This window comes from Microtus ochrogaster, chromosome 19, assembly GCF_000317375.1.
Source record: "Microtus ochrogaster isolate Prairie Vole_2 chromosome 19, MicOch1.0, whole genome shotgun sequence".
Lineage (NCBI taxonomy): Eukaryota > Metazoa > Chordata > Mammalia > Rodentia > Cricetidae > Microtus > Microtus ochrogaster.
In genome coordinates, this window is record NC_022021.1 from 5,454,859 (window position 1) to 5,476,142 (window position 21,284).

A 21,284-nucleotide genomic window follows, 5' to 3' on the forward strand; every position below is an offset into this window, starting at 1 on the left:
CCCTTCCATATCTTAAACCACATAGAAAGTTGGGTACAAGCAGACATGACCCTTCAGTTCTCCTCATGAGGACACTGGCTTTGCATCTACCTACATCACCGTGGGAAGCTGGGGTGTGAGTCAGAACTGAGGCAAAGTAGCCCTGCCCTCCCGTGCCTTCTCCACCCTGACCAGGAGCCAAGTCCTTTGCCCCATGGCCACAATTTGTGGTTAGCAAACCTACAACCCTGGGAGAAGGGATGGGGTGATGTCACATGACATAAATCATGCCCTCACTCCAGTCTCTTCCATGGACAGAAAGAAATGAGTGTGAGGATAGCTGGTACCCACACAGGGGAAGTTGCTCTGCTGAAAGGGAATCTTGGATTCTGACATACGTTGTGCAGTGAAAGGAAGGAGAAGCAGAGCAGAGATGGTACGTGGAGGCGACACTCAGGGGCCCTCAACTGGATTTCACATGACACATCAAGAACAGGCTAGTTCACATCAGTGCCCCATCTCAGGGAACTTGAACAGATAGCCGTGTGTCCGTGGGCATATGTGATACATTTAAAATCTAGAAACAGCATCTTATGTATCAATCTATCTCTCCCTGCCACCTCTGTGCCTCATTCCACATGAACTGTCTATCTGCATTTGCTCTGAAAACCTTTGCATGGGCTTCCCATGTGCTGGCAGAGTTGTTAGCATTTTATCCTCATGGATCTCTCGAAAACAACCCTGGGAGCCAGGTAGTGTTATTGCAGATGAAAAACAGAAACAGAGGAGCGGACAAATGGAGTCATCTTCTAATGGTTCCTAAGGATTTGAATTTAGGTGTGTTGGCTCCAGTCCTGTCTGTGATGCCTCTGGATTCTGAGGTTCGAGGATCTCCAACATAAAAAAGAACCGGAATCATTACTCAGATTGACAGAATGAGAAAGTGGAGCCCACACATATGACAATGTAGGAGACAATCAACAGATCAGGAAGAGAAAAGACTCTCTAATATACCCATTTACTCAGTGTGTGTTGGCAGAATAGGAGTCACTAACCCAGCTCGAGCCTTCGCATTTGAGGATTTCAGTGTCCTATGAGAGAGAGACAAATCTCAAGTTCTATGTTATACATTAGAATTTACCACACAGAAGTCATGGGAGCCCTTAGGAATGATACCAGCTCAGAAAGAGCAAGGGTCAGCGGAGGTTTCCTGGAGAAAAAGGCACATTGGAGTTGGTGGGGGAGAAATGAGAAAGGGCTTTCTTAGCAGAGTGTAGAGGAAAACCTGGCGAGGGGACGTGCTACCAGCTAGCCATGATAGGCGGGATTCCTGCCATGCCGAGGGATGGCAATATCTGTCATGGAAGTGAACTGGGCGGGACCTGGAGGTCAAGAAGATGGTATCAGGACCCCTCCTCTTCAGTCACTCCCGTAGTGCCTGATAACCAGAGACTCCTCCACATCTCTTCAGTGTTCACAGAAGCTTGCTCCCAAGGGAATACCCGCCCTCTGCAGTATCCCTGCATTACCCACTTCCTGATGGATTCCCCTAGCTAAAGGGAGGGTGGGAATGGCCAGTGAAAAGGCTTCCTAGGCAGCAGATGGATGGGAATTTTTCCCAAAGAAACTGTTGACCCAGGTGCAGCGTGCTCACATCTGCCACCGCTTGTTCTCGCTACGGCTACTCATGTGACGACTGCCGTCTTTAAAAAGAAATTGGTGGAGGACTGGGGTCAGACAAAGCAGTTGTTTCAACTTCCAGAAGTCCCTGCAGAAGTTTGCCGATGACCCTTCAGATCTGCTGACATCCGAGTGCCCCGTGGGCATCCTCTCCTTGCCCACCCTAACCCCAGCACTGAAAGAGCATGCCCTAGCCCCGTAGGCTAACTGCATCTGTTATTTACATGAGGTCAAAGTGCTCCCAGCCATAGCACTGATTGATTGATTGGGAAAGTGCGCAGACACATAACACCAATCAGCTGCACTGCAGTGTCACTAACAGAAGCTGCATGTGATGACGAGTGCTTGTTGGCTTATTCGTTATTTAGCGGTGCTGGGGGACCTTACATGTGCCAGGCAAACACGGTGCCACCAAGCTGCAAACCCAGCCCTCTTCCTATTTCTGTTTTCCTGTGAGTGTTTCCTTATTTCATAGGGTAGAAGACAGCGAGTAAAGTTCACCAGAGGTTAGGGCTATCACCTGGGGGCTTCCTGCTCCCTTCCTGCTGAGGTGTCCTTGCATTTCTCTTAGAGGACCAGGATGTCGAGTGAATGAACAAATTGCCGCGTGTGTGTGTGTGCGTGCGTGCGTGCGTGCGTGCGTGCGTGTGCGTGTGTGTGTGTGTCTGTGTGTGTGTGTCTGTGTGTGTGTGTCTGTGTGTGTGTGTGTGTGTGTGTCTGTGTGTGTGTGTCTGTGTGTGTGTGTCTGTGTGTGTGTGTGTGTGTGTGTGTGAGGGTACTGCTCCTACAGGATGAAGAAGGAGGGGCCTGCAGCACCCACATTGTAGAGTATTGTCCTGGGGACCCTTGGCTCTGTATCCCTGTGTCCCCACAACCTCCCTGCGGGGCACACTGATCTATCACCCCTCCTGCTCACAGTATGTCAACCCTGCCTTTGAGAGGATGATGGGCTACCACAAAGGGGAGCTCCTGGGCAAAGAACTCGCGGACCTACCTAAGAGTGACAAGAACCGGGCAGACCTCCTGGACACCATCAATACGTGCATCAAGAAGGGAAAGGTGGGTGCAACCAAGAACCCACCCACACTCCTCCCTTAGCACCCCTCCCCGCCCCTGGATGTGTAAGTCTTTTATCTTTAAGACTGCCTTCTTTAGGAGCCTCAAATTTCAGTGAGCTTCTACTTGCAGTTTGCAAAGGAGTTGATGGGTTAATTTTTGATGCCAACCTGATGACACAGGAGCTGATTGTTTTGTGGACAGGCCACTTGCCCCCTTGCATAAATACGCCCCCACTATCCTAGCGTTGCATCCCTGAGCGGGGGTTCTACACAAGTAGCTCCTTCCTCCTTTTCAGTTTGTTGGGGTTTGGTAGGAAGGGCTAGAGAGACCTACTGTCCCCCTTGACTGGGAGGCTCTGCTGCTTTAGTCGAATATCTTCCATCTTCCTTCTCTTCTCTTTACTCATGGCTGTGCCATACCCACAGGTAACTCTTCCTCCCCAGCCCTCCCATCCCCGACCTCTTTTTTGCTTCTTCAGGGGGAGAGGAAGGTGCAGCAGAGGTAAAAGAGATGTTTCCTGGACTGTCATCTCCTCCCTCTGAGCCGGAGTGACCTCTTGCTTCTTCTGAGGTGTCCTAAAGCTTCTCACGTGGCTCTGCTTTCTTCTTCTTTTCTCCATTGGCATTAGCTAAGCATCATCTTCACTGGAGACAGGAGCACTAGCAGGGGTAGAATAAATTTAGATTATAGGAATGTCCAAATTACTTCTAAAATCAGATCGATTAGACTTGAAAATGAAACCAGATACTATAAAGTACTCCTTTTTTTTGCCAAAATAACCCAGTCACATGAGGCAATCTCAAATGACACACTCACTAATCACTTCATAAACAAGAGAGGTCAAGATATAGCCGCAAGGTACCTCCGTTTTGGAGTTATCTACTCCCTTCCAGAAACGGTGGAGAAAACTCCCCACCATGAGGCTTCCTGTCCTTTAGTCCAGTCCAGTTCCCAGGGTCCTGTGGCAGCGGGAATCTCTCCCTCCCCTCGGCACCATCTGTGAAAAACTGCAAGGGATCGTTGTGACCCTTGGGTGGGAGGCACTTTGGGAAGGTAAAAGAACTACACCGTTGTATATAGATCCTCTGTTTCCCCATGTAGACAAGCTAGCTGGACTCTCTGAGCCTCAGTTTCCTCATCTGTAAGTTAAGAATGATACTATCAGGCCCATGAGCTGTTGTGACGATTTTGAGGTGCTACTGAACTCTGCTGTGTTGGCACCCTGAGGGAGCGCGTGCTGGGAACTCCCAGCTGCCCTGGAGCTCATGACAGACACCCTGGTAGTGGACACACTGGCCTGGTGCTCCTACATTTATCCCCTGGGATCGTGATGGCGGCGTAGTGGGGACAACCGCCCAGCAGTGCCGTGACATGGAATGGGAGTCTGTGGGAAGTTCTGATCAGTCTGCAAAGACGCAGTGTGGGAGCAGCTGTGGTCTCAACTGAAGGATCTCAAGAGCTCTCTTTGTCCATGTAGGAGTGGCAGGGGGTTTACTATGCCAGACGGAAATCCGGGGACAGCATCCAACAGCACGTGAAGATCACCCCAGTGATTGGCCAAGGAGGGTGAGAGCAAACTCTTCCACTCTTTCTGCTGCGGAGAGGGACTCAGGCCCTCGCTGGCATTGTCTGGCACACTGAAGTACCACTGTAAGCCATAGGACAACACACACAGGAGCACTTTCCCGGTCTTCGGTGGCCAGCAGCAATCTCCAGACATGGTTTCCCTCTCCCCCACCCGTCTCCTCTTCATGGTCTTTCTTGCAGCACCAGCTCTACTACCCAGCTATGGCTTGGTCATGATTGCCCCCCTTGTTCCCAACACCTCTCAGGGGCTCTGCCTGTCCTTCCCCTTGGCAAGTGAACTCCAACTAGCACTACAGGCTTCCGCCCTCAGCCCACAGGGTGATAACCTGCTCTCTTTTAGGCCCCAGTTTGTTGCATATTGACTTTGAGCTTATGCAAGGGCTCAGAGTGTCCTAAAGGCACTAACCTACAGCAGGATGTGTCTGAACAGGAGCCAGTGAAACCTGACCAGAGAACCATGGGGGCAGAGCATAAGAAATGAAACATATGATTCCCTTTCCTTCGCTCAGAGTGCCAGATGGGCCTCCTAACCAAACTCACTGATGAGCCTTGCAGAAAGCATGAAGGTCACTACCACCTAATGGTTTGACCTTGTAAGGAGCATGTGACATACTGGTGAAGAAAATAAGATAGCGGTTGCAGGAAACCAGATAACCCCTCTCACACATGGTTTCCAGGACCACCCAAGTTCATTTCAGATCATCACGGGATAGAAAATCAGCCCATTCTGTAAGATCACCTGTCTATTTGAAGGTTGTTTCCCTCCAATTTTCCTTGCTGGATTAGTTTGAAACCTGTCCTTCAGTCACCTGAGAGGTTTGTCCAGTGTTCCTTTGGCATTTCCCCCCTGGCTGGCTTCTGGAGTTTGTGGGTTGTGACAGGCTCCTAAACAAGGCTTGTCCACCACCACCGGGAGAGGCTGCCTACCCTCCGTATAGGTGCTGGCTCAGCTTAGCGATCCCAACAGTGGCCGATACAGAGCCACAGGAGATGGTGCCTGAGACTGTCCCATTGTCCTTATGGCCACTCTTAGACTGTCTTTTTGGAAACAGGAAGCCGAGTCTTTTTCTGTGTGTTTTGCTAGAATCAGTGGGCAATCAAAGTGGAGGAGACATGCTATTGCCTGGTAATTTATATCAGAATAATTTTTTTCTTGATTTGACAGATGAGGGAAAGAAGTGTTTTATTTTTTAATCCAGACATGATTTTGTATTATTTCCTCTAATTGTAGGCAGTGAGCTCTCAGAGGCAATTCTGATTTAAAAATGGGGACGCTTTACCCCTTCTTGCTTGGGTGAAGTTCATATTATGGGATCCGTCAGTCTTTTCCTATGTTCTCGTCAGAGAACCCTCCAGAGGAAAGTAATCCAGGAAGAAGGATGAGCTAGAGATAGGGAGGAAGGGGTGCCCACAGGCTTCTGGGTGTACAGTCTCACACAGTCTGTTCTACAGCCTTACTCCCAAGTGAGGATCTACCATGACCTGACTTGCACTAGGTTGGTGCACCTGGCATCTATTGTCCTAGTGCCCTTGTGATAATGAACAAGACCATGGGCTAAGTTCCTGGATTCAGTTTGTGACTTTTTAATCAAGGGATTTCCCCCCTAAGGCTAAAATAAACAAACAAACAAAAATGCCATCCTTATGGTGAACCACAGTGTGCAGGGTAGGACGTCTAAAAGAAAAACCTCAGTGTCATCATTACAGTGAACCATAGCGTACCACACAGGATGTTTAAAAGAAAAACAGCAACCGTGAAATTTGGTCACCGTCCAAATGAGTCTTTTGCTTTCCGTGTAAGCAACGAAATATTTGTGTCAGTAGGATTAAAGCCAGTTTTGCTGTGGTAGCATGTCAGTCTCTCCTGAAGAGATCCAGGAGGCAGCTGAAGACCTGCAGGCCAGTGAGGGAGGAGGGGCTGCACCAGCTGGGGCTGCAGGGAAGCCAAGCTCCTGCAGGCAAATGTAGTTCTGTGACCAGATCTGCACTGGGAAGGAAGAGTCTGGCGGTCAGCTTTGAGGAGCCTTGCCGTACCCCTGTGTTGCCTTATTGCTTCCTCCTTTTCCCGCCTCACTAATCACTGATTGTTTATGTCATTAGGAAAATTAGGCACTTTGTCTCCCTCAAGAAGCTGTGCTGTACCACTGACAATAACAAGCAGGTACAGTATCCCGTGTCCTCTGCCGCTCTGTCAGCTTGCCCATGCGTCATCCTCGCCCTGTTCTCTGCTTGTCTTTCTCCATAGTTTCTTGTACCTGCTATCTAAGAAGGTGTATGGGGAAGCCTCTGACAGGATGTTTCTCCAGTTCTCCACAAGTCTGTCTCACTCTGTTTAGAGTGTGCTTTGGTTACGCTATGCCTCGTGGTCTCTCCAGGCTAATACATTTTATGGGAACATAAGATTCTTCCTCAAAACCAAAAGGAAAAATGTTCCATTTCCTATCTTAATTTTTTACACAAATGAAAAGTGTGTATGTGTGTGAGCAGTCGCTCCTCCAGCTCACAGCCAAAATGAGAACCATTCCAAATCAGTACTGTGATTCTCTTCTTACATTACATTGTGGAGAGCAGTGCCTTTCGAACGCTGTCTTCTGAAGTAACAGAAACTTAGTGAGGTTTTAGGTTTAAAAATGCCTTAAGGTGGTTTATAATGTTCCAGTATTGCTGGAAGTAGCTTTATGTGATTTATATTTTTCTATTTGATCATGGAGTTTCCATCTCATACCTTATAACTTCTGGACTAGGAAGGATGAAATAAATATGGCTATCAATGAGCTACTTTAAATGCATAAACTATGATGCTTGACTTTGATTTTCAAAGAAGGGACAGTGTCTCTTAGGAATTTCGAAGACACCTAGGGCTTAATCTACCCTTTCCTCACATAGTGGGGATGATGAGGGGCAGGATGGGTGTGGCCAGATGACGAGCTGAACTGGCAGCAAGACAGCAGCCCCCAGGGCTCTTCTTAGAGAGGAGTCCTGGAGGGAAAGAGGGGCCAGATCATGTGACCTTCATGGAGTCCCAAATGTCAAAAGTATCTACGGTCATATGTTTGACTCAGAAGTTTGAGTCCAACCAAAAAAGCATCCATTGCCACTGGGTACCTAATCTGGGGTCAGGAATGACTTTGTTGATAGCACCCACTTGGAAAGGATGTGAATGCACTGTCACTGGAGGAAAAGCATCATCAAACAGCCTCAGTGAGATACATCAGGAGCAAAAAGAGGTTTGCATGAGAGGCAATAAGCAAAGGGAGAGGGGACATGGAATCCTGGTATGCCTTTAGGGATGGACTTATGTATACATGTGAAGTGGTACAGGCCACCATTTTCAGTCTGTGGACCCACAGAGGGGACAGGGAGACTTAGTCCCATCCATTCGCATGCCGGAAATTAAGCAGGTACAACTCATGTCCAAAATCCAGCATGCCCGTCTCCCACAGAAGCCATGGCAGGCTCTATGCAACATCAATATCAGTTCATTCCCTTGCATTTTAGCAGGGGATGGAGCTGAAAGTCAGGCAGTCTCTCCTCCTCACTCCCCTCATTCCTGTCTTTCTCATCTAGTGAAGCAACTTCCAGAGCCCCTGTTATCCATCCCTGTACCTCCACATCCCCCACTTATCCATCCTACCGGTCCTTCATGACTCAGTCCATGAATCTTGAAATCGCTCCTTCTTCCCCAGACCCCCAAAGCCCCTGTCTTGCTTTGCCTCTGTCCCCGTTGTCACAGCTAGCTGTGTGCTAAATGGCCGTCCCCTCTCTAGCAATGTCACAGGCTTTGCATGCCAAGCTGAGAGCACATAGTAGGCCTAGGGCTGTTGGTTAGCTTAGGGGAAGTAGTGTCTCAGTCCTGGCCTCCCGTGAACTCTGCCTGCTGCCCACAGAGAGCGGGCAAACCATTAGCATAGGATGCCAGGACACGGAGGCCGCCTCCCCTCTGCAGCTCTAAATAGAAACCCCTTTGCTACCATGAATCAGTTGCTGTTCTGAGAAGAGCGAAAACACAGAGCTTGGATCTCCTGAGCTATTGACGTCACCTAATGGTGCAGCACAGGCCTGAGAGACTCTTAGATTTTCCAATAATAAAGCAACTTGTCCCTCCGGCTGGCTACAGTACGTTTCTTTCTCCCCAAAGGAGGCTGGAGCCATGGAGATGGCTCTGGGCTGGGGAGGGCTCTTGGAGTGGAGCAGGCTGTCTGCAGGCATTTCTTCAGAGGTGCTGCTTCTGGGGTCCAGCTCTGACGTCAGAATCAACCCGTGGGCTGGCATTTGAACAGGGAGTGGAGCTGTGTGCCAGGCAGTTCACTTCTGGCCATGGCTGTCATCAGCAAAGATTCTTTATTCGTCTCTGAGCCCTGAGCTTTCTGCCAAGGCTGGGAATCTCAGCAAGGTATGTCTGCTGCATAGGCCTGTCCCCTTCACATGTCCCCAGAGCCTCACCAAATACCTGTTCATCACAGGCACCCAGAAACCATGGGCCAGAGACAGGTAAACAGATTAAATAAAGTGTAGCCCAGAGGGAGAGAAACCTTAAACTGGACAGGCATCAAACCCCAGGTCTGGGGAGGCTGGAGAAGGCCCAGGGACATGGAGGACCCTGGGCCTTCAAAACCTCCAGTATTTACTGTCTGACTCTCTACAGAAGATATTCACTGACCTTAATTGCAGAAGATAAATTTCTTCCCTGCGTTTCCCACTTGCTTAGGCCACTTCCAGCCTCGGTTGCCCAGACTTACCCAGTCACACAGGCTCTGGATGTCCTTTGTCTTCATGTCACCCCTGTGTCCTCTCCCTGAGCCTGTGCCACATAAAGCATGCAAAATCCTAGGCCCCTGGTTTCATTTGCCTTCTCACAAATAAGAAACCACGTGTGAAACTGCAGGCACCCAGCACTGCACAGCCGTGGTCCAGTCAGATATGAACAGGGAAGGGGTGTCGAAGACATCACCATGCCAGCCATTCCTGAACTGGCTCGGGCCTATTGATCGCAGGGGACCTCTTCATTGCTAGGTCTCCACACCTGAGAGCTTACACCCTCCTCTCAGTCTTGCCAGTGACGATATAGTGAGCATGGCAGTTCCAAAGCCTATGTGCTTGAGAGCAGAAAGCATCAGAAGCCAGCATGCAGGAGGACAGGACTGCGGTGTGCAGAGTCCACCAGGTAACACAGGCTTCCTCTGGAGGTGTGACACTTGGGGCTATGGAGAAGTCATTGGGGAGACGCTGGTGTCTGCTGCCCATCCCACAAGGAAGTGATTTCCTTAAAGAGTCCTGGAGCTCAGCTCTCTGGAAAGAGCCTCCCCATCCCCCAGTGGGTAATTGTGAGGGGGTGGGGAAAGCAGCCAGGCTCAGAGGAAATGTTCCCGCTAATCAACTGTCCATGGTGACCGCTGATGGAGGGCAGAAGACGGCCACTCTGGCCCAGTGTTACACGGTGCTTCCTTCACAGAGCTAGGAAGTGGGGGTCCCATTTCTAGAGCTTCCCTGACACCTCCCCAGCCTTCCTTCATGGTAGAACTCTTGTTTCCACTCACCTGATCGCTGAATGGCAAGCAGCTGTTGAACCCAATGAGCTAGGTCACTTGGGAAACCTCGGTGCTTCTACTTCAGTGCGACACCAGTCTGGACACTGACGCTTGGCCATCGGAGTGTCAACACCACAGTGTGGGCATGGCTTCCTTGAGAACAGTGGGGGGCAGAAATGAGAGCTAAGGTGGCCAAACCTAAGGTGACAAAACCTTACTGTGAGATACCGATTATTATTTTTTTGAGGGGGCAGTGTTAAAACTGTGAAGTCAGAATGTCCATGTCCTCTAGGGTGGGTCCCAGTGCCCTGTCTTGTTTGAGAGCTACTGGCCAAGGTGGGTGGCTTCAAGACTCAAAGGCAGCAACTAGCCCTGGCTGATGGCTAACTGATCACCGCTCCAAGAGCAGAACCTGGGTTTGAAAGTTAAAAAAGACTGTCTTGAGCGTTTACTTCACCCTCCAGACCTCTCCCTGCTGAACAGATTCCATGTTGAGCTTGCCCCTCATCTAAACCATTGTGTCTCATGTGACGTCACAAACAATATCTGCTTATTCTTCAAGATACACATCCAAGTGGCACTCCTTCCAATTGAAGAAAGAAGGCTACTACAGCTGCAGCTTCAGGGGTCTCTGGGGGTGGCCACTCCCATTGAGGAGTGTGCTTTCTGTCACTGACTTGCCACCACAAGGCAGAATTTGGATGTATGTGACTCACAGCAGGTGTCTGGAACATTTGTTGATACATTTGGGAAAGCCACTAGGTCAACAAACTTTCACATTTTTCCATTTAGCTTTCATATATAGTTATTTATATGGAACTACTTAAGGGAGGCCTCTGATATCAGGAAAGCACATTTTGAACAGGCAACCCCTGAGCACTGAAAGGAGAGCCTGCTAGGCTAGAGGCGCTGAGGGTACAAGACACAGAACCTGCAGCAGGGAAGGGGACACAGAAGGGACACTGGTGGTACTGTGGTTGCACCTGGTAGGATTGTGCGCATGCATGGAAGGTCTTGGCTCAGAAAAGGAAAAACATTTTTAGTCTGGTAGTGGCAGTGGCTGGTAAAGCTGTAGTCTGCTGGTGGTGGCTGGTAAATCTGTAGTCTGGTAAAGCTGTAGTCTGGTGGTGGTGGCGTTGGCTGGTAAAGCTGTAGTCTGGTGGTGGCTGTCTCTGATAAAGCTGGTTTGTGACAGGCTTTGTGAGGTTCAGAGGTCTGATATCAAGAAAATACATTGCATGACAAAGGGGACGGGAAAGGGGCAGAGACAGAGAGACAGAGACCCCAATGTACAGATCGGTGTTGGCTTCTCAAAGCAGCAGCTAAGACCTGAAAATCGGAGAGTTTTGCTCACTTGTGTTTTATGTAACATACGGAAACTTGTATTCTTGCAAAGCAGCAGCTAGTAGCCAACCTGTCAGGAGCCTTCCGCTTCACAGGAAGGACCTGCTAAGGTCTGGACGTGTTATTCCTTAATGTAAACGGAAATACCAGCTAACACTCACACCGAGTGCCACCGTCAGTTTCAGCAGTCAGCTGGTCACATTACAGGCCAAGGGAAAATGTCAACAAAGGTATTTTATATAAGAATCGGTTGCTCTAATTTACAGTAGAATTTACAATAGGGGAATTGTAATTTTTGTAGTATTTAGAAACAATGTGTTACCTGCAGCTTTTAAATCAAGGTCTGGGGAGATTATAACGACACAGCTCAGATCCGCCATTATGCTGAAAAGGCCACTGCAGACCAGGTGCCAATAAATGGCAAGGATGTGTTACAATGCAGTTATTTTTACAAAGCCGCCTTCGCTAGAGTTTATTAACTTCCCCTTTATACCTGGAAGATTATGATAGACTTAGATGAAAGCACCTGCATTTTGCACTGAGCCTCTGGTTAAGCCTTTTCCTGTATGTCATTTTCATCCTCCTCCAGGGTCTGGTCCTCACTGTGAAGGACCTATGAGTCCCCAAGACATCTAGGAAGCAAGCGATGCATAGCTACAGGGGATATGTCTGCTCATCTGCCCTCTATCATGGCATGTGATAGGTGCCTGTGTCCCCATCTCCTCTAGGACTGAACTCACTGAGTTGGTCAATGAGGCTTTTGAGAAGCTTGTGCCTACCTGTCCTGACTCTGCCAGGGCTTGATTGCCATGTGTCTTCTCCTGGCCTCTTCATCACAACCCTCTTAGGACACTGTCATCATTTTTGACAAATGAGAAAACTGAGGTTTGGAGCAGTCAAAAAATGCATCTGGATGTCACATTGTGTAAGTGACAAAGTCAGGATTTAACCCCAAAGTTGTTAGACTTTGTGTGGCTCTAAAGCAAGAGGCGGGCTTGTTTAGAGTCTTCTGGGGTGGGAAGCAGGGGATGACGTCATAAAGAGGTGTTGACTGAGGTGCAGGTGTGAAGTGTGGCAGGAGTGTGTCTCTATAAAGAGGAAGGTTTTCTGCAGAGACCAAGGGAAGAGGGCATGGCCAGGCTTGGCTCACCTTGCTGGGTGAGAGGGAAGTTCAGAACTATGAAGGTGCTTGGGGCTCAGTCTAGGGCTACCCGCTGCCTTTACCAGCTTCTCTACACGTCCTATTCTGGGGCTACTCTGACGATTGTCTCTGGATGTTGGAAGTAAAGTCATCACTGTGTGGATGGGGCCCTACCTCTGTGATGTGCGTAGAAGAAGGTCAGTGTCAAGCAGTGTGGAGATGTGGAAAGGCTAAGGGAGGGAGTTAGCTAACTAACTGTCCACAGGGGTCTCTCTGAGGGAAACCTGGAGCCGCAGAGCAACTCACTCCAGGTATCCTCCGGCATGCAGTGCTGTATGTTGAACATTGTCAGCTGCTGAATGAAGCATTGCAGAATTCGTTCTGTCATGAGCTACTTTTTGATCGGTGACTAGATACCAGACACGAAGCGAGGGAGGCAGGGCCTATTTTGGCTAACAGTTTGAAGAGATACACTCCATATGGAAAAGAATGTTCCTTACCTCTTCACCCTGTGGTAGAACAGGAAGAGGAAACCGGAAGTATGGCCTGGCTCTGCAAGATTGCTCACCTCCGATGAATTACTTGCTCTAGTAAGGTTCTACTCCCTCAAGGCTCCCCAATCCTCCAAACACTGTCACCAGCTGGGGACCAAGCGCTCACACACAGGAGGCCATGTTAGCCTCCAAAGCACAGCACATCGTCATCATACTGGAGCAATGCGTGGCCAGTGCACACCTGAAACCCACACCATGGCGCTGTCTGCTCTTTCGCATAAAGTGGCTTTTGTTCCAATGGTAGTCAGCGCAGCATTCATAACCATGAAGATTATGCATGGGCTTCTGGCCCTTTCCTTCCATGTGACTCATTTAGATATAATTTCTAAAAACGAAATTGCGAGAAGTGTGTGCTCTTCCAGCGTCAGTCACGGGACAGTGGATTTGGTTTCCTGCGCCTTAGGTTTCTCCTACTGCCCTGGGGAAATCTCATGCTAGCCCCTTGTCCTGGCTGCTTAGGAGGACTGGAGTCAGGGTGTGGCCCAAGGACAGTGAAGAAAGCTGTGTGCACAAACTTTCACTGTGACCAGCATGTCCCTAAAGCCAGAAGCACCGTGGATGGAGTGGGTTCTCTGGTACTTTTCCTTCGTATTTGTTAGTCAACACCAGATGGCTGTGGGCTGGGAGGCGTAGCAGGTGTGACATGCGTGCTTGGGATAAGTGGGAGTAATGGAAGATTAGGTCCTCCGGGTGCTGTTCCTTCCCGCAAGTGCTATGGGGTACTTCACACCATGAGTGAACCAGACCTAAGGGGTGATGAAGAGAAGCCATAGGCGATGCACAGCACTCTGGCTGCTTAGGGATTTGTGGAGGAGTGTGAGAAGGATCCTGGGAAGGACTCTTGAAAGGACTTTAGGGGCTTAGCTGAAGAACAGTGGCCCAGGGAGGTGCCAGGGAAGATAAAGGCTGCAGCATGCTGAGGGGCTAATGTGGCAGGCCGTGACCACATTTTGCAGTTACCTGGAGAGTTGAAAGTAAGGACAGCATGGTGATGTCCACTCTGTGGTGTGTTGCCGGGGCTCTGAGGAAGGGTGTCTTGGTGCAGGTGATTCCTGAGATTTTCCCCAAGGGATTCCATTGTATTCCCTTAGTGAAACCTCCAAGCTAAGAGGAAACTTGGCAGGATGTGATCAGGTTACAAGAGCCCAGGGCTCTTCCTGCTGGAAATGATGGGGGAGGGGAAGACCATAGCAGTGCAGCCTAGGGGAAGGGTGACTGGCTTCTTCTACTCACAGCGGGGAGTAGGCATTGAGAAAATGTCAGGGACAGGGACCATGGTGTCATTATCTGTGTGCCTTCCTCCTGGGCCTTGGCATGAAAAATAACTGTGGGATAAATGCATCCAGAGAAAGCAATGCCACAGGGCTCCCAAAAATGGTTCCTGGGGCCCAGGACCCTGTGTCATGCCACAGGCCTAAGAGATGAGCCTGGCCTTGGTTTAGCCTTGCAGCAGGCCAGCAAGGGAAATGGCTCTTTTGACAGAGTAGGTGAACACCGCGGTTGAGACCCTGCCTGCTGTGTCTCTAGCCCCTCTAGAAGCATTGCAAAGCAATGGCTTTTGTCTGAAACATTGCTTCTCCATAGCCTTGGTTACAGGCCCCAGCATGTCTCTTTCTCCCATGCCTGACCTGACAACACAGACGTAGAACCAACCCCTCCCTTATCTCCCCTCAAGCCCATTGTCTGCTTTAGCCGACAGATGTTTGGGTTTTTCATTTCTTTTCTCCATTAATATTTCATAGTTGTGATATATGACAGGGAAGAAAATGGCATGGGTGGGATTTATTTAGTTTGCTGTTTAATTTAAATTTGAAAAATTCACCCATAACCCTTTGGGGCATTAAAAGTATTGTTTTTTAAAATGATCTTTAATAAATCATTTTTTAGTGGGTTACAGGGCTGAAACTCCAAATCTTATTTCTCTGCCTGTCACTGCTGGGCTCCATCCAGGTGACAAACTGTCTGCCCTATTATCTGCAGAAGCCCAGAATTCTGTGGACGTAGTCACGTGACACTTAATGAAGTGGCACATCCCAGAGCTACACCCTACACCATTGGCTGATTTGGTCATTGTTCAAATGGCACAGCGCGTCTGCGCACAAGAGAGGGTCACAAGTGTCATCAGCTCATGCCATCTTTGGGATCACTGTTGTCTATAAATGGCCCAACTCTGACAGAAATGTCAGGGCGGTTGACAGGAACACCCAGGTTCTGTCCCAGAGTGGCACTTGGCTGTGTGGGGGTGACGTGGCCTGCGGGGAGGAGCCTGGGAACAACATGGTGAGCAGGCCTGCAGGTGTGAGCCTGAGCCTCTGTTGTGATGGATGCCTGCGTCCCTCCTGTCGGAAGCTGGGGAGCCGAGGAGCGGGCACCGCAGCCTGCGAATCTGGCCTTGTGCCGTAGGCTGTGTTTTTGCGGATAAGCGCACAAGCTCAGACCTGCAGCACACTTTCTGGCTATGACCTTGGCCTCTGATTCTAGAAATTCATTTGGCAGCCTGGTGGAGAGCTTTTTGGTTCCCTAAGGCTCCTAAAGGCCCTGCTTCACAGTTCCGACGAGGCCAGAGAGTGGGCGGCTTTGGTGGCCATAGCGGCCCACCCATCGCTATTATTGCTGAGCCCACCCCCTGGCTACTATGATTGTTAGCTCCAGTGTTCTGGCTGAGACCAGTGAGACTAGGGTAAACTTTGCAACCTCTGTGTTCTTCCAGGAGAATAAGGAACTTTAGTTATGGATGGCCCTTGGATTCCTGGGAGTCTGACCTTCAACCCTCTGTTGTCAGTAGTGACATTTTCAGAAAGAAGTGTGACACCCCCAGGCCTCTACCAGAATAACCTCTATTTTCTCCAGAACCCTTGAGCTAGAGGCTCACCTCTCCCCTGGTGTACCCCACTCTCATCCAGTCTTCTCTTCAACTTGACACTTAGACCATTTCTTTTTTCTTTTTTCTTTCTTTTTTTTCTGTTTTGGTTTTTCGAAACAGGGTTTCTCTGTGGTTTTGGTGCCTGTAATGGAACTAGCTCTTGTAGACCAGGCTGGTCTCGAACTCACAGAGATCCGCCTGCCTCTGCCTCCCGAGTGCTGGGATTAAAGGTGTGTGCCACCACTGCCCGGCGACCATTTACTTCTTTCCTTTAAATTTAACCTGGCCCTTGCAGCCTCTGAAGTCTGTCCGGGCTTTAAGTCCCAGCATATGGTCCCTTGGCCCTCCTGTAACCTGGATCCTCCTATTTCTCCCCAGAGCCTCTACTCCAGCAGGCGATCCATGTAGTACCCTGTTTCAGGTCTGAATTCTCCTATATATATTCACAAGGAGGTGCGTGGTCTTGGGTTTTGTTCATTCCCCAAAACCCCCACGTGGTGGGAGAGAATGACCTAGTTTCTCCCATGAAGTGTCCCCTTGACAGTGAATGCCTGTCATTTGGATATCCGGAACATAGAAAGGAATCAATAGATTGTAAGTGTGCCTCTCTGCATGGCCTCTGACAACATGCCTGTGTGCCCCTCACAAGGCAAAGCACATCACTGGCACCCTAGAAATTCACTCATTCCTCTTCCGACACTGAGCTCTGCCCCTCCAGCTGTCTGGTTCCTCTCTACCCTATCATAGAATAAACAGTCATATAATATGTACTTACTGTATGAAGCGTTTTTAAAATGATTTAAAGACTTATACTTTTTGGTGCATGGGCCTCATACACCATACACTAATCATTTTTTTTTTTTTTTGGGTTGGGTTTCCCCTGTGCAGCTTTTTAGTGCCCATCCTGGAACTAGATCTTGTAGACCAGGCTGGCCTCGAACTCACAGAGATCCGCCTGCCTCTGCAGCCCGAGTGCTGGGATTAAAGGCGTGCGCCACCACCCGGCTCACTAATCAGTTATTATTGCTGAATAGTATTCTGTTGTGAACGGTTTGTTTATCTGTTGTCTTATTGGTGGCACCTGAGCTGTGTCTGTTCTTGAGCTGTTGTGAAGAAGGCTTCTATGTATTCTTCTACTTGCATTGTTGTAAATGATTTTCCTTTCCTTTGGGAGCATGGCCAGCAGCTTACTCACTAAGTCACACATTCGGTGCGTGTCTGCTTTATAAGCAACTGCCAGTTCTTTCCTCCCAAGAAGTTCTTCCATTTGGCAGTCCCCAAAGCAGTGAGCCGGCGAGGCCAATACCCTCTTGTCGAGAGTCGGTGTTGCTGCAAGCATTGTTAGCCATGGGCCGGCGTGTAGGATTTAGTTTGTAAGTTTGTCTCTGCAGAGTGCCTGATACTGTGCACACACTGGGGACCAATGACAGAGAGGTTTCCCATGCATTGTTGGTGTTTTGTTTATCATCTTTGTATACTGACGATTGGAGGCCTTTGGCATTTTAATTGGGTTGTCTTTATTATTGAGTTTATCTTTGTTACACATCAGTCCACTGCCAGATATGTTTGCTCATGTTTTCCTCTATTTTTCTATTCATTTAACAATATTTGGTTGAACAGTTTCTAATTTGACAAAGCTTACTATGTCCATGTGTGACAGATACAGCTTTCTGTGGCCTTCTTTGCCTGTCCCCAAGTTCTAAAGATATTTTGTATTTCTTTTAAAAGATTAAAGTTTGAACTTTTACTTTTAGGTATACATTGCATCTAGAATTTCTTTCATGGTGTCACCAGGGATAAACTTAGTGTCTGCCTATAAAGATACCTGATTATTGAAACTCAGGCATTTATTAGAAGTACTTTCCCCCACTGAATTATTTTGACATCTTTAGCAAGTAATTACGTAGTGGCCTGCCTCCAGACTCTTCCACTATGCTGCCCAGTGAATCCATACACCAATTGCATACGTTCTTAACCACTGCAAGTCTAGAAGTCAGCTACTGTAAGTTCTTCCTCTGGTTTGGTTTCATGTGTTCTTTGCATTTCTGTGTAACTTTCAGAATTAGATTGGTAATGTTTACCCTACGAGCATGCGCTGAGGCTGGAGAGCAGTTTAGAGAAACCAGAATTTAAGGATTGAATCTTTCAGTCTAGAAGCAGAGAGCTCTGCTTTCTCTATGAAATGATTACTTTGGGTATATCCCAGAAATGTAGCTATGCTGTTTGTGAGCCTCTAAGACCTGTTTGTTTTATGGTTCATTAGAAAGATTCAGAACCTAAGGCAGTGATACTGTTTGATTGCAGGGAGCAGATGGGAGAAGGGAAGCTATCACAGGTAGACTGGGAGGGCTCCTGGCCACACCCGCCTTCCTCCTCCCTTCCTGGCATGGGAAAGGAAAAGTATGCAGCATCATGAAGGGACTCAACTTCTCGTTCTCTTTGAGTACTTTTATAATTTGTTTGTTTGTTTGTTTCTCTTTGGTTTGGTTTTTTGAGACAGGGTTTCTCTGTGGCTTTGGAGCCTGTCCTGGAACTTGCTCTGTAGACCAGGCTGGCCTCTGCCTCCTGTGTGCTGGGATTAAAGGAGTGTGCCATCGCCATCTGGCATAATTTCTTTTTAATTTCTTCTTTGGTCCATGGGCTATTTAGAAATTTTGGTTTGGGTTTGCTTAATTTCTAGATAGACATATTATAGATGTTTTTCTGGCATTTTTTGATTTATTTCCACTTATTGTCAGAGAACATACTTGGTGCTGTTTGGATCCACTTAAACTTTATTGAAATCTTTTGTTTGGGCCAAATGCAGGTCTGTTTCAGTCAGCATTTCAAAAAGATGCCTTTGAAAAGGCTGTGTTCTTCTTTTGTTAGGTGGAATGTTCTATCAGTCTCAGTTAGATGAAAGCAATTATCATATTCTTCACACGAGAAGCAGTGCTGTCTTTCCACCATTTGTTTCTCTGTGTTCTTCTGTTTCATTTCTCTATTCCTTTATACAGACTTTCTTTTACATCGTTTGGACAATTTCTAAAATGTCATTCTTTAATCTTTTGAATTCTGGTTATATCTTATTTTTAATGATGCAGAATTGTTGGGAATTGCTTCACAATACAGAATTACTTAGAATTACTGTACACAGCTTTACCTTTCCACAGTGTTCTTAACCTAATCGTCCACCAAATCGTGTAGAACATAAAGTCTTTGTCTTATAAGACCTGGTTGATGCCTATCCACCCATTCATTGCACTATAGGTTTTGTATATATTACATCTAGATAGATAAATAGATAGATGATAGATAGATAGATAGATAGATAGATAGATAGATAGATAGATAGATGGGTAGATACTTCATCAGATAGTGTTGGTATTTTTGCTTTAAACATACATGTTTTATAGAAATTAAGAGAAAAAGATGGAGTATTTGCTATTCCCTGAGCACTGGAGCCTGTGGGAAAGGCGATGTGTACATTTGTACTGTTCTTCCCTCTCCCTGACTAGTTTTGTGCATTTGGGAAAGTGTCATGGTCATTCAGCCTCAGCCTCCTCCTTCCGTGACATGTAAGTTAGGATCATAGGAGCCTGCAGGCTGCGCAGAGCCGTAGAGTCCCCCACACACCCTCTCCACTTGGGGCTAAGTCTTGAGACGTTTCATAGCAATATGACATTTTAGAAACTGAAGCTGTTGCCGAAGGAGACGGCAGATTTCTCCGTCCACCCTTTAAAAACCACTCCCATCTATGTGAGGATTAGGTGTAGGCATAGTGATGTGGCCACTGACAACGCCCCTGGCTATATTTCTGGATATCGCCACTAGCAGTTTTTTGTTGCGGGGTGATGAACAATCTCCTGGATTTGTACCCACTCTTCTCTCTTCTATAGATCTCCTGCCTTGTCATGGGGACCAGTTTTGTCCCAGGGGTGTGTCTCATGGAGACCTCTAGTGATGAAGATTCAACGTATATAGCCCTAGCAGGCAGTGTCAGGGTAGACAGGTGACCCATCCAAATGATCCAAATGAATTGTTACCTGGATAGCTTGAACAAGAAGTTCTCTAATCCTTGCTTTGGAGCATGAATTCTAAATGGAATATTCTGGCCTATCTTCAGCACAGTGGTGTAACACTGAAAAGTTAGGGTTAAAAAAACAAAAACAAATCAACAATAAAGTCCAGCTCTACTTAAAGTCAGAATGCCACCTGGCTGGGCTGGCTCCCCATGACCCAGTCTCCGTGTCCAATCACCCAGAATTCCCAAATTCTAGTGAGGAGGCTCTTGCTTGTGCTTGGGTGATACTCGTGTTTGGCAGGGGGTAGAAATTTGGGCCACATGGATTTGATGCGACGTCTGGAAATTATCACTGCTGCTTCATTCATGCTTTTCTTCCCCTTTGGGGAGCGCAGTCTGACCCCTCACTGCCTGCCTTTCTAGAGGAGCACTTCCAGAACAAACGGGGCGGGCCATCACCATGTCCTAGCATTTCTTGACTGTGACTGACTAGGAATGGCTGCAGCATTCCAAGGAGCAAATGGCTAAGTGTGAGGTTCAGTTTCTTTTGTCAGGATTGAAGGTGCTTCCGGCTCACTTTTGGTTCCTCACCCACTGGGAGCCACAGGTTCTCTGCTACGCCCTTGGTACCTGGAGCCTGGCCTAGCACAGAATATCATCGAAACACTTCCTGGATGAGCAGACTCACGGGGTGACACGCCTGGTTTTGTCTTCTTGTAGACAGTAAATAGAACGTATATCTTTGCTTCATAAGCCCAGTAAGTATGTCTGAGTTAAATTAGAAGATGAGGGATAATTAGGCATGTCTTTTGATTCTGGCGGTGATTACTTAGAAGATATAAGCAGAACATCTGATGAAGGATATTTTCCGAAGCTCGGGTCACAGAACCACAAAGCTGTCTTTTGCTGCTGGCTTCTCATTACTCACCGCGGTGCGCTGGCTCTGCCTGCTCGCTGGCTGCAGAGACCTGATTTATTAAGCCCTGGTCTTGAGGCTCCCTTCTAGTGTGTGTCAATCAGAGTGGAATGAAGCCTCCGTGTCATCAGGACTAGGAAAGCATTAGATCTTTGCAGTTCCCTCATTCTCCCGACCACGTCTAGGGGCACATGGGCTTATACTTTATTTGGCAAATGTCTCATTTGGCATTGACAATTCTTTAAGAACAAAACATTAGGCAAAGAGAAATTTCTTACTAAGTCTATTATACATAATTTCTTCTTGTTGCTGAGCAGTGAAGGGACTTAGTTGGAGGAACGACAGCATTAAAGGGAAGACCTCTCAAGTGTTCTGCTGTGTATGCACCTCTCAGGAAACCAGCCCACCAGAACTCAGCTCTGAGCTTCAGAGGAAATGAGCACAGGAAATGTAATAAGTCACAAAATCCAGATTTCTGAAAAACAGAATCCAGCCGTGAAAGAGAAAACCAGAGAGGCTGGCATCATCCCAGCTGCCAGGTCACAGGCCATCCCACCCTCAAGGTCACAGGCCATCCCACCCTCAGGTCACAGGTCATCCCACCTTAAGGTCACAGGTCATCCCACCCTC

General features: G+C 48.0%; 1 protein-coding gene across 3 annotated transcripts in view; it reads left to right on the forward strand.

Annotated features, from left to right (window-relative positions):
* Positions 1–21,284, forward strand: part of Pde8b (phosphodiesterase 8B) — a 224,804-nt gene that overhangs the window by 162,769 nt on the left and 40,751 nt on the right. For 2 of the 3 annotated variants that reach the window (XM_013349685.2, XM_005356471.2), the window contains exons 8-10: positions 2,578–2,718; positions 4,196–4,284; positions 6,406–6,466. In XM_013349685.2, the coding sequence (XP_013205139.1) occupies positions 2,578–2,718; positions 4,196–4,284; positions 6,406–6,466 (291 nt within the window). The remainder of the gene's footprint in view (positions 1–2,577; positions 2,719–4,195; positions 4,285–6,405; positions 6,467–21,284) is intronic. The other variant, XM_026783678.1, reaches the window with a different exon arrangement.